This window comes from Sinocyclocheilus rhinocerous, unplaced genomic scaffold, assembly GCF_001515625.1.
Source record: "Sinocyclocheilus rhinocerous isolate Xijiao unplaced genomic scaffold, SAMN03320098_v1.1 scaffold206, whole genome shotgun sequence".
NCBI lineage: Eukaryota > Metazoa > Chordata > Actinopteri > Cypriniformes > Cyprinidae > Sinocyclocheilus > Sinocyclocheilus rhinocerous.
In genome coordinates, this window is record NW_015647488.1 from 668837 (window position 1) to 681948 (window position 13112).

At 34.4% G+C, this 13112-nt stretch overlaps 2 protein-coding genes across 4 annotated transcripts; one reads left to right on the plus strand and one right to left on the minus strand.

Moving 5' to 3' along the window:
* Positions 1-3459: 3459 nt before the first annotated feature.
* LOC107709281 (anterior gradient protein 2 homolog) lies at positions 3460-5409 on the plus strand. Its single transcript, XM_016513743.1, has 8 exons — positions 3460-3495; positions 3644-3770; positions 4076-4139; positions 4274-4326; positions 4442-4518; positions 4840-4903; positions 4992-5075; positions 5163-5409. Exons 2-8 carry the CDS (start codon positions 3647-3649, stop codon positions 5210-5212), a joined length of 516 nt encoding a protein of 171 aa, XP_016369229.1. The 5' UTR covers positions 3460-3495; positions 3644-3646; the 3' UTR covers positions 5213-5409.
* A 301-nt stretch (positions 5410-5710) lies between these two features.
* On the minus strand, positions 5711-12830 carry tspan13b (tetraspanin 13b). 3 transcript variants are annotated; one of them, XM_016513742.1, is made up of 7 exons: positions 12786-12830; positions 12576-12683; positions 11037-11204; positions 9008-9088; positions 8171-8284; positions 7829-7939; positions 5711-6907 (listed from the first exon to the last, which is right to left on the minus strand). In XM_016513742.1, exons 2-7 carry the CDS (start codon positions 12636-12638, stop codon positions 6833-6835), a joined length of 612 nt encoding a protein of 203 aa, XP_016369228.1. In that variant the 5' UTR covers positions 12639-12683; positions 12786-12830; the 3' UTR covers positions 5711-6832. The 3 variants fall into 3 exon arrangements, with proteins under 3 accessions (XP_016369228.1, XP_016369227.1, XP_016369226.1); XM_016513741.1 differs by having other exon boundaries at positions 12778-12805; XM_016513740.1 differs by having other exon boundaries at positions 12576-12799.
* Between the last annotated feature and the right edge of the window lie 282 nt (positions 12831-13112).

Consider the following 13112-nt stretch of genomic DNA (forward strand, 5'->3'; position numbering starts at 1 on the left):
TTTTTGTTGGATTCACTATTTTCCCATGATTTTATTTTGATACAAGTCTGATGATTTTTTTTTTCTTCTATTGTTGGAGAGATGTCTATGTGTCAGAGCGCCGCATAAACACAAAAAAAAGGCACATTCAGAAATGTAAGGTGTTTTTCGAATTGTAAATTAATAAACGTTACGAAATTCACCAGAATGTGCAGTGTTTTCTCAAATTAACTTTTCAGAGCAAGTGTCAATATATAATGACCACTCTCTCTCAGTGCCTGTTTGCATTTTTAACTTCTAAATGCTTCATTGTTTGAATATGTCAAACAGGGTTACGTTAGGATTCTTCGCAGTCCCACTGAATTTTCCTCCCTCTCTTATGGCAGTCCTTTGCGGGTGCGTTTGCCTTCCTGTCTGTCAGATCCGTGTTCTCAGGGCGGAGTCGGGTGCAGATGGCTGCTGGAGTGTGTGTGATCAGGAGTGGTCTGTGCACCCAGCCCTCAAGGACAAATATTGACTTCGGCTTCATTGAATTTCTGCCTGCGTGCGAGGTGCAGGAAGAATAAATTAGAGTTAAGGACACCTCAGCAATTCATTCATCCTATGTAGCATTCATTTCACTTTTACAAGCTTTCAGTGTGTCCTCAGCCACTGTACAGGAATTTTTTTTTTTTTTTTAAACCCTACTTTGCTGTGCATAAAAACATCCAAGCAGTTTTGTGATCATGATGCTAAACTAGAATGCTGTTGTCAAGTATTGTTTTACATTCTTTTATGTCCTAGGAATTAATCTGTTTGTTAAATGTTTATTTCCACTAAATAAATAAAACAAGGTTTTTAAGATGTATTCAGAGCTCCTAATTTTGGTAACAAATAAATTTGCAAATAAATACTATTGTTCAAAAGTTTTGGGGTCAATGATTATATATATATAAAAAGATCAGAAGTGAGAGTAAACAATGCCACATTGTTACAAACTATTAAAATATATTTATATATAAAATGCAAAATTATGTTCCATTAATAATAATACAATTAGTTATATATAACATTCGAATAAAACCGTAAAATGCATACAAAATATTTATATACTTCTATAACAATAGTATACAATGCATTATTACAAGTACATTATACTGTATGTTCATTTATGCAAAATATTTTTATTTCAAATAAATGCTGTCCTTTGGTCTTTCTGTTAGTAAAGGAATCCTGAAAAATAATGTATCAATAATCAATAATGCATGGTTTCCACAGAAATATTAATCACAACTGTTTTCCCACATTGATAATAATCAGAAATGTTTATTGAGCAGCACATCAGCATATTAGAATGATTTCTGAAGGATCACGTGACACTGAAGACTGGAGTAATGATGCTGACAATTCAGCTTTGCATCACAGGAATAAATTACATTTGAAAATTAATTAAAATAGAAAAACAATTATTTTAAATGCTAATAATATTTCAAAATGTTAGTTTTATTTTTTTATTAAATTAATGCAGACTTGGTGGGCATAAGAGACTTCTTTCAGAAAATTATTATATTATATTATTTAAAATAAAATTATTATATTATATTATATTATTTAAAATAATGTTATTTTATTATATTACGTGAAGTTCTATTTTACTTTATGCTAATTATATGTTTGTTATTATTATTATTATTATTATTATACATTTCCTGAAGGTTAAGCACCTTTTACTTTGACATAAGGATCAAAAAATTGTTTACTTAGTTGAAGCACATCCTCGGCTGTCTGTTGTTTGTGACAAACCTTTAGTTTGTAAGTCTGAGTAAGTCATACCTGTCATTTTCAGCACAATATAGTGACAGTGAAGGATCACGTGACACTGAAGACTGGAGTAATGATGCTGACAATTCAGCTTTGCATCACAGGAATAAATTACATTTGAAAATTAATTAAAATAGAAAAACAATTATTTTAAATGCTAATAATATTTCAAAATGTTAGTTTTATTTTTTTATTAAATTAATGCAGACTTGGTGGGCATAAGAGACTTCTTTCAGAAAATTATTATATTATATTATTTAAAATAAAATTATTATATTATATTATATTATTTAAAATAATGTTATTTTATTATATTACGTGAAGTTCTATTTTACTTTATGCTAATTATATGTTTGTTATTATTATTATTATTATTATTATACATTTCCTGAAGGTTAAGCACCTTTTACTTTGACATAAGGATCAAAAAATTGTTTACTTAGTTGAAGCACATCCTCGGCTGTCTGTTGTTTGTGACAAACCTTTAGTTTGTAAGTCTGAGTAAGTCATACCTGTCATTTTCAGCACAATATAGTGACAGTGAAATGTCCAGCTGAAGTCATAAAAAGACTGGATTGATTGAGTCTGAGTGGTGTTGGTTGTCGTGGAGGCCCTGACTCAATTCCACTCGGAACAAAGACGCCATTGATCCTCGGCTGCTCACATTATCCCACAGCCGCTAGTGGAAAGAGGCTTTGTCAGTCCTTAGTTTCAGAGAAAGCAATTTTTCAGAGAAGCTGAAATGAGCTCCAAACACGCACCTCTCCAGCTCACCAGCAATGACTTGCTCCGGAAGTGTTAACATTGTCTATGTTTGAGCAACTCGACAGAGGATGCTACACAATACAACTGTCATGTAATACAGATATCAGTATCATTTCAAAATGATTAACTAAAATGTCACTTGCAATGCTTCTCCTTTATTAGAATTTATATTTTATAAAAGAAAAGAAAATAGAGAAGAAAAGAAAAGAATGATTTAAAAAAAAAATAATAATAAAAGGTTGCACAGAAAAAAGCTGCACCAAAATTCTTCGTCTTAAGGACACGTCAGCCTTTTCAAAGGAACAGTGTTCAAGAAACCTCCTTTTGAGCGCTTCATTAAGCAAATGTTTGAAGGGCAGGATTTCACCAGCAAACTAGACATTGTATACAGACTATTAGGAATCCTGTATACAATACACACCCTATTATATTACACAGAACAGATTAGAATGCACTAAGTTAAAATGTCCAAATATTCTTACATGCAGATTGCATGCAGATGCAATTACAAATTGTTCAGTAACATACAAAGATCATTCGAAATCTGTCGATTGATGATAATATGATAAAAAAATATATGCATCAAGATATGCATAATAAATGGGTTTCTCATTCTAACACCACGTCATGCCTTAAATTACGAAAGCCCATTAATGTAGCCCTCTGACATCACGGATCAGAGCTCAGCCAATCCTAAAAAGCCCAATCATACTAGTCTTCAATAGCTTATCATGACTATCTGCTGACCTGTCTTTGGCGCCGAACCAAATAAAGGAGTTAATGCAAAGTTTGCTTGCAAAATAAGGCTGAATAGCATTAAAGCACTGAATCACATTCCAGAACAGAAGAGGGGTGGGCGGAGCTTCAGGTGAACAGGTATAAGAGCTGTACAGGTGAGAGAGAGACCAGGAGTCTAAGTCTGAACACACTCAGCAGGGAAGCCGAGAACAGGTGAGGAGCCAACATTACAGGGACTTTGTGCTGGTATCTTTCTCTGAAAGCTTTGCTACAGGTTGTTTTCAAGCATGCAACACCACTAACTGCTGGGACAGATGTTAAAAACCATGCTTTGTCATATTGAAATGTTTCATTCTTTTAGCTTATGAAGATGCTTAAAGAATTACTGTCGGTGCTCCTGGTCCTGGTGACCTTGTCTTCTGCCATGGGGAAGCCTGAGAAGACCACTCCCAAGAAAGAGAAGAGGATTCCTCAGACTCTCTCCAGAGGTCAGCTTCATGAATACATGCCAAAATATTATTTTGAGTGGCTTTTGTAAAACTATGGCTAAGTAGAGTGCTGTAGTGAGCTGTTAGAATAGCAGAACTGAAGCTGCATATCAACTATATGCAAAAACTAGTATAAGGAACAGTTTCGTCAAGGTTGCATTTAGAAATTATTCTAGTGCTTTACTGTGTGAAATGCTATCGTATGCCTCACTTTGTGCAATACTGATGTAGTAGCAGTTATCATCCACATCGGCTGAGTAGATGTTGGTTTTTAGGATTCATATTCGGTATTCTTTTCCTTTCAGGATGGGGTGATCAGCTGATTTGGGCACAGACGTACGAGGAAGCTCTGTTTTGGTCACGATCCAAGTGAGAAAAGCTTGTATTATATAGAATTATAGAGTATGTGGTGTTCAATAATCAGTCATGTGTGCATATAAGGTCAATTGATGATTTTTGAAATATATACATTTTTTTAAAACTTGAATAATCTGTTTAATTAGAAACAAGCCCCTCATGGTCATCTTTCATCTGGAGGACTGTCCACACAGCCAGAGTAAGGCTTGACTTTTATTTTGACATTTTCACTGTAGGTTAGTTTAAAACTCTCAATTTGTTCTTCATGTTTGTATTATTATTTTATTTTTATATGTTTTATATGATCTTATCAGCACTGAAGAAGGCTTTCGCTGAGGATAAAGACATCCAGAAGTTGGCTGATGAGGAATTTGTGATCTTGAACTTGGTGGTGAGTAACACTTTACTATTTATTAACATTAGACTTACTTAATTACACTAGTTAAAAATATTCCCAAAGCATTTATTAATCTTAGTTAATGTTAATTTAACAAAATTAAACACTGCATATGTTAATAGCCTATTACTCAATGTCCAACATGAACTAACAATGAACAGCATTTTTTATTAACTTGCATTAAATAAGTACTGCGACAAATGTATTGCTCATTGTTAGTTAATGTATAATGTAGTTAATGTATTGATCTCTAGGTTCTAGTCTGTCTGTTATGTGTATAAATGTCTGTAAATGGAACTGTCTTGTCTTTTACAGTACGAGACCACAGATAAACACTTGTCTCCTGATGGCCAGTATGTTCCCAGAATCCTCTTTGTTGGTGAGTTGATTTAATTATGACTGATACATAAATAATGCTACACATTATGAAGTCTGCATAAATGATTCAAATCCTTCCTGTATTCCAGATCCCTCCATGACTGTTCGTGCAGACATCACTGGCCGCTATGCCAACCGCTTGTACGCCTATGAACCCAACGATATGAAACTCTGTAAGTCTGAAAGCTGTTGCAATGCCAACATTAGTTATTCCACGTCATCAAACTGACAGCATCATGCGTTTGGTTTTGTTTCCACAGTGTTGAGCAACATGCAAAGAGCCATGAAGTTTCTGAAGACAGAGTTGTGAACACAAAAGCCAAGTCTTTTTGTCCGCCAAAAGGATATTATTTCCCCGAGGGCCACTATTATTCTGTCATTTGTTTACTGACGGCATGAAACGCACTGTAAAGCCCTGTACAAAATTGAAATGTGTTAGAGTAGATTGTTATGGTAAACTTCAGGCTTTCTTTTCATGTTTTTTCAATAAGTAAAGTTTCTTGAAAATTCGCTTATCCTGGTAATTTGTTTAAGCAGTTATGTTCGCACCGGTTATTCAAAGCAGAGGCCATGTGGGTTTTAAAGGGACAGTTCACCCAAAAATGAAAATTCAGTCATACTCACCATCAACTTGCTCAAAACTTGCTTGAATTTATTTCTTCTATTGAACACAAATAAAGATATTTTGAAGAATGTTGTAACCAAACAGCTGCTGGTAGACATTGGCAAAGTAGTATGGAAAAAAAAAATACTATAGAAGTCAATGGCTACCATTGGATAGTTTGGGTAACTGTCCCTTTAACGGAGTCTCCTCCGGCTAGTATCCTGGTGGGAGGAGTCAGAGTAACTGGCAGCATGTTTTCCTGAGTCATATTGTTGCCTGGTTACTAGCTGCCTTTGTAATACACTGAGCTCTTGGCCTCAGCGTGTCGGTTTCTGATTGGTTTGAGGATAGAGGAAGTTGCTCTCCTGAAATACTCCACTGAAATGGAATAAGATTTCAGACAATAAAAGCATTTGCCATAAGCATTGTGGAAAACCAGCAGTTAAGTTACACAAAGACAAAACTAGCCAAAGTACAATTGTGTCCTCAAAGAGTGTTTATTTTTTTCTGATTTCAAATGCTTGAGAGCATAGTTCACAGAACCATTGGATACATTTCAATGAGGAATTCATGCAAGAAGACAAAACGATACACACAATCAAATTGGTAAACTAAGTAACACGCATAATTTGAAAATGAAATAAGCAGATAAATATGTAATATCAAATCTGAGATTACTAAACAGTGCTCAAGAAAACATTCTTCTATCGATTTTTGCATTTAATTGCATTTTTCATACTAATTACGAAGTCCAATAATGTATCTAGCATTCAGACAATTTTTTATTGCACGTTTATAGCATTATATTGATTCAGAGCAACTTCAATTTTACTCTGTCATTCATGCTAATTGATAACATGTGCATTTATTATAATAAATCAATGTGGAATTGATATGGATACATTTTGATTTTGTCAGTATATATAAACTGGCAACATAAATAGTGCCATGCTCTCACACACTGCATGTTTTGATCACATCAGCTCATTTTCTGTTAATGTTTTTTACCACATAAAATAAAACGGTTAACATAAAATCAGCTGGTCTTTGTTGTTTACCCCATTAGAGTAAGTACTGCATACTAGTATTTGGTGTTCTGTTCTTTCATTGAGAGGAATTCTCCAAGCATAAGTACAGCCTCATTACGTACAACACAGTGCCGTCACACTGTACTCTTGAAAAATCAAGCACATAATAATGTATAGCAGCAAGAACACGCAGGCTGGTCTCCTCTTCAGTAAAAGCAAACGCACTCTCTTTAATAGCTCCAATGAGAAATCCAGTGGTCAGACGACAAACCCAGAGAATTCAGCATAAGAATCAAACCTACAGGAAGGCGCTGGGATTCGCCCGTGGGTCCTTTTGGTTTCTGTACCTGTATGTCAGCCAAAGCCCCAGGATCTGAAATAAGCAGAATGACGGGAGGAAACTTCACGTTAACCATTTAAAAGAATAGTTCACTCAAAAATGAAACTTGTAGATGAGGTTGTTTCTTTATCTGAACAGATTTGGAGAAATTTTGCATTACGTCACTTGCTCACCAGTGGATCCTCTGCAGTGAATGGGTGCCGTCAGAATGAGAGTCCAAACAGCTGATAAAAAATCACAATAATTCACACGACTCGAGTCCATAAATTAACATTTTATGAAGTGAAAAGCTGCATGATTGCAATAAAAGGCATTTTAAGTTCTTTCAATAATCCATAATAACTTTCTCCAGTGAAAAAGTCCATCCCATGTTGTCCTCCCAAAACAATAAACACTGAGCTGTTTTGGACTGTTTTTGCTTGTAAACAGTGCTGCTTGATCTGTGCATATTTCTCTCCTGATTCAGATAAGTTGACTTTTTCACTGGACAAAGCAATATAATAGATAGAGGACTCGTGTTTTTGTCAGAAGCAATGGTTTTAAGTTAAAAATGTCTTGATGGATTTGTTTATTACAAAAATGCAGCTTTTAACTTCACGAGATGTCACCTCTTCACAAGCTATGATGGACTGGAGTGGTGTGGATTACTTGTGGATTATTGTGATGTTTTTATCAGCTGCTTGGACTCTCATTCTGACGGCACCCATTCACTGCAGAGGATCCATTGGTGAGCAAGTGATGTAATGATCACCGATCTACATCAGAACAAACTCATCTACATCTTGGATGGCCTGAGGGTGAGTACATTTTCAGCAAATTTACAATTTCTGTATACTTTTTACAATCCTTTTCTGTAACAATTACAAATATTTTTAAGATGCCTGACAATCAGTCTGTGAAATTCAGAGAAGAACCTGAAAGATGAGAAAGCAGGAGTTAGTTTAGCAGGCTGACCTCAGTGAAGCTGAAGAAGAGGCCGATCCCTCCGACGAAGCGCAGCACCTCCCCGGCGTGCTCCTGGATCTTTGCAGCACATGTGGTGCAAGTGCTGTAATGAAAGCAGGGCTGCACAAGGGCAGAAAAGACATTGACAAGAGCACCGAGTTATTATAATGGAACAAAAACTGTGATTGCCTAACTTGTCACACACTTGCAGTTCATTATGCTACCATCAGCATGCAAATTAGTAGCACAACCATTATCACACACACAGGTGTAATTTATATCGTTCAGCACATGCAATGCTACAGGAACATAACAAAAGAACAATGAAACTTGTGTATGAGAGGAAATTACAGCGGCACAGCTTCCATTGATATCCATGTGGGAGAAACCGCAGCAGTTCAGACTCTTCTCCACGTCCCTCTGAGTGGTCAGAGAGTTATTCCAGCCCACCTCCAACAGGTGATTCTACACACAGGGATGAAACACATGTGAACTCATGACAAAACACAATATGGAACAATCAATAAAAAACAAAAGACTCTATTTACACAGATCTGAGTTTGCAGGGGTCTATTGGCAGAGTAATTTTAGACCCTTTAATGGCAGCACCAAATATGTGTATATTTCTACATATACACCATTCAAATGTTTAGGGACGGTAAGATTTGTAAAATTTTTGAGTCTCTTATGCTCTCCAAGGCTGCATTTAATACAGCAAAATACAAAAATACAGGAAAAACAGAAATATTCCAAAATATTATTACCATTTAAAATAACATTTTAAAATGAATGACAGTAATTTATTCCTGTGAATTTTTTATTCCAGCATCATTACTCCAATCCTATTATTATCCATGTTCAAAAAAGTTATTATTTTTGTTATTTTATATTTTTATAAATAACAATTTATATTATTTTAACTTTTCTTTTCCAGGATTCTTTGATGAATAAGAACAGCATTTATTTGAAATAGAAATATTTTGCCACATTATAAATGCATTTACCGTCACTTTTGATCAATTGAATGTGTCCATGCTAAATAAAAATATGAATTTCTTAAAAAAAAAAATCTTATTGACCTCAAAGTTTTGAATGGTACTGTATATTTGTAGCACATTTCCAAGACTAAAGACCACCAGAGCGGATTTATATGAGAATATTATAGTGAAGTACAGTGATCAGTCTTACCTGTTGCTCCTCATTGATAGCCAGACATGCACTGGACACTGAAAACTGAACTACAAACACCAGGAAAAGGATAATCATGTACTATTGACATTGAATTAAGGATTACAACACAAAAATACAATGCCACTATTAACACCAAGTCTACCACTATCTTCAGTAGAATCCAGAAGTTCTGTATTAAATATCAGAACTTTAAATAAAACAAAATTAGACTCAATGAGACATCATGTAAATTAAGGCACATTTAGTGGTTGTTTGTGCTTTTTCTCTTGAAATCCAGTAATAAATGGCAATGACAAACAGAATTTTATTACGCTGTATCTTAAGCTGTAATGCTTAAAATACAAATATGATTTATTTAATGTTTTATTGAGTATGAAATGTAATATACTGAAATAGTTTCTTATCCCTTAAAAGACTACCAGAATAATCATGAAATTATTCCTCCCTGAGTAACAGTGTGTAATGATATATAAGCTTCTTCCAGGACATTTTTAGAAATTGCCCAAATTCATCTCAGGATTAGTTCATTTCATTTCATTTGAGAGTCGGTTTTTTTTGCATTACAAGTAGTGCCCTGGTGTGCACTCTCATTTGTCATGTTAACGGCACCACTCTATGGTCACAGAGTGAAATGCATTACATGAGCAGATCATAATCCTGTCTCATTTCCAAAAGCAATGAGGAAAAACAGAGCATATCATGCAATGAAATGCAAAGACCTGACACACATTATCAACACACATAATGTTTTGTTTGCATGATGTCATTTAAAATAATTATATTAAAATGTATCAATATAATTAGCTGGCTATTTTGTTTCAATTGTTTGTTTTTTTTGGACTAATTACAGTGTGTCTCCAGTGATGTCCAGTTTACCTTATGAAACCGGACACTACAAGCATGGATCTTACTACATACACCAAGAAAATGAAGATTCATGGAAACTGTTTTACATGCATCATATCATTACCTTTCAGACCCTCACATAATTATTGCAAAAGTACAGTTGGGTGGATGACATGACATGCAGTTCTACGTGTCCATGATGTCATATACTAATAAAAATGGGTATTTGTTAAAAATTTATATCTTTATGTTGTTCCTCTGACAAGATATTATTACAGCATACCATAGCTTTACTGGTGTATAAAGACCTCTACTTCAAATTTTTATCTAAACATCAAAATTGTCATATGGTGTGACTGTCCGGACTATGTGTGACCTTACTAATATGACAATATATCTCAGCAAATATAAATAATTGATAGATTTACAGTTTAAGTAACAGAATTAGGCATTTTTAATGGACACAGAAAGTGTTGATGTCTGTGCATGATTTTAAAGCAAGTTCTGGCTAAATACATTTTGTCCGTAAAATGGGTGTCATATGGTGTGACATTACAATCTGTATTTTGAACGGGCAATAATTTGGACATCATTATGATGAAGAGGTCCACACTCAACCAGGAAGCTGCAGTGTCCTCTCTGGAGTGGTTTGGAAGGTGAAGAGGTGAGTTCTGACTTTTTAATTGTTAATTAAAAAGCTCTGTCACTGATGTGCTCATTAGTGGTCAGTGTTTTGTGTCTTATGGTGTGACATTATTTACATAAAAATTAAACACTTTTTTACAAATTTTACTTATAAATTCTTAAAAATCATTGCTGCCATGTGGCAATTTACATGCTAAGTATAAGCTAGCTGTTTTTAGTTAACAAAGAGATTGGCTAAACTGAACAAAACGTCATATGGTGTGACACTGTATCATATGGTGTGACTGTTTTTCCAAGTCACACCATATGATACTTTTGTCACACAATATTACATACACCTTTTTTAATGATAAATAAATAAATATTAAAAACATATTGAAAGAATTTAATGGTGTACATTAAATTGCCCATACAATTAATATATTCCTTTTCAATTTTATACTTAATTTAACCATGTTTGCTATGCTTTACATATTAAAAGATGTCAACCATTAACTTTAAAATTATTTATTCATTCGACCATAGTGAAGGATACAAAGAACAGCAGAACCTGGTGGTGCTTCATGGCGCCAATAAGTCCAGCTAGGGCAACAAAGAAGAGGAAGACGCCCACTCCAATGATGCCACCCACCACCTGGAAGCTCGACACCAACCCAAAACACTTGCCCCAGGCAGCGATGCCGATCATCAGCAAACTCACCATCTGAAGACAGAGAGGAGCAGTGCTGTTAGTGTTAAGTAAAACTATAAAAAATTGCAAATATTAAAATAAAATTCAAATATTAGATGAACTTAAACTTTAAAAAACTGAAAACTAAAATGAAAATTAGAAATGTTTCCTTGGAAACTAACTGAAATAAATAAGTTGAAGTTGAAGTATAAAATTACTAAAAGTAAAACTGAAATAAATATAAATTAAAGCTAAATAAAAATATATAAATCTAATTCTAAAAAAAAGTCAAACCACACAACTGAAAATATAAAAATTAAAGCTAATTCAAAATATTAATATATACTGTACATAATACTAAAATAATACTGGTGAAGAAGGAGAATACAACAAATCATTAATGAGGGATTAAGACAGCAAATATTGGAAATACAGCAATAACAAAGTAATTCTCAGGAGATTCCACTTAATTTCAATAAATGCTTTGATTTTCAATATTTAGTATTACATTTTCCGATTCCGAAAGAAGGCATGCCCTTTAGTATTCAGTTTTGTGGTCAACTTTTTAATTTTTCTAGAATGGTTTTAATAATGATGGCAGAATCTTAAATATCTAGTTATAGCCAAGGAAAAACTAAAAAGTTACTAATTAATAGACTAATTGAAATGTTTTAAATGAAACACACACACACACACACACACACACACACACACACAATTAAAGTTAAATCTATCAAATAATGTGACTGGGTTCAGGTTCCTGTTAATTCTGTCAGTGGTGATTCATGGGAACACAAATGGCAGGCAAATGGCACCGTTTTCTGAGAATGGCCCAACAACAGCTGTGATGTCACTTGAGCAATAAAACACAAGCACACATTATAATACAACATGTTTAAGCCTATTCACTCCTTAAAGCAGAAATGAGTATTTAGAGGTTAGTCCTTATTGCTCTCATTTACCAACAAAGAGATATGACCCCCTGAGCTGCTGCTTCCACCTATTAAATAACAAGTGAATGACCCCAGCTGATAATCATGTTTTCTTTCTCATCTAATGTACATGGTGAGTGCAGACAAGAGCTTAATCAGCACCACAATATCAGCTCCAGACTAATGAAGCAGGATCTCAGTAAAAGTAGAACAAAAGCAGGATGTGATTTGCCAAAACAGACGAGTTGCGAGGAAACCGGGATGTGATTCTACAGGCTGCGCTTGAAACCAGAACCGCTCATCGGCCTCATTCCACACAAAGAATCTCTAAATAATTCACATGAATCCTGAGACACCGAGGACTGCAATACAGCCACACAGAAACACCTCTTGTATGAGTATTTCTGAAGCAGATGTGCTAATGTTACGATAAAGGCTGATAAAGATGTTCCATATGGTTAACGTTACTCACAACATAGAGGATGTTGAGCGCGCACAGGGAATTCTTGGAGCAGGTGAATCCAGCGCAACCCATCTTGAATGCTGTTTTTCCGGACAAAAGCTTTCACCCGTGAAAATTCTGGAAATACCAGTTACATGACAAGCAAATCCAACAATTTAAGAGACGAAATTGTAGTTGAGCAACGAGAAAATAAGATGCGTGTGGTTTAGACCAGTTCACCGTGAACGCTGATGCATGAGAGGTTGCCAGATCCCCAAATAAAATCCATCCCTTTTTTTAGGATGAGGGTGGGTTGCTTTGAGATGCCTTTAAGCCTAATGGATTCTGACGACAAATTAAATAATATAATATAATATAATATAATACTAGGAACCACTAAATGAGTCATTATGCAAATTATCCAAGTTGTTAATTTCTGTATATAGAAAATACACAATGCACAATGGAAATACAACTGTACAATAGTGATGCTATTGATATATATATATATATATATATATATATATATATATAATTTTAATTAATATAAATAACTATTTTAAAATT

What these genes read in the sequence shown, in the direction of transcription:
- LOC107709281 (XM_016513743.1), top strand. Translation starts at nt 3,647, where the DNA reads ATGAAGATGCTTAAAGAATTACTGTCGGTGCTCCTGGTCCTGGTGACC. An exon ending in TCCTCAGACTCTCTCCAGAG is followed by an intron (nt 3,771 to 4,075) that starts GTCAGCTTCATG and finishes TTTTCCTTTCAG; the next exon opens with GATGGGGTGATCAGCTGATT. An exon ending in TTGTGATCTTGAACTTGGTG is followed by an intron (nt 4,519 to 4,839) that starts GTGAGTAACACT and finishes TGTCTTTTACAG; the next exon opens with TACGAGACCACAGATAAACA.
- tspan13b (XM_016513742.1), bottom strand. Translation starts at nt 12,638, where the DNA reads ATGGGTTGCGCTGGATTCACCTGCTCCAAGAATTCCCTGTGCGCGCTC. An exon ending in ACCAGGTTCTGCTGTTCTTT is followed by an intron (nt 9,089 to 11,036) that starts GTATCCTTCACT and finishes CAATGTCAATAG; the next exon opens with TACATGATTATCCTTTTCCT. An exon ending in TCTTCTTCAGCTTCACTGAG is followed by an intron (nt 6,908 to 7,828) that starts GTCAGCCTGCTA and finishes TGCTTATTTCAG; the next exon opens with ATCCTGGGGCTTTGGCTGAC.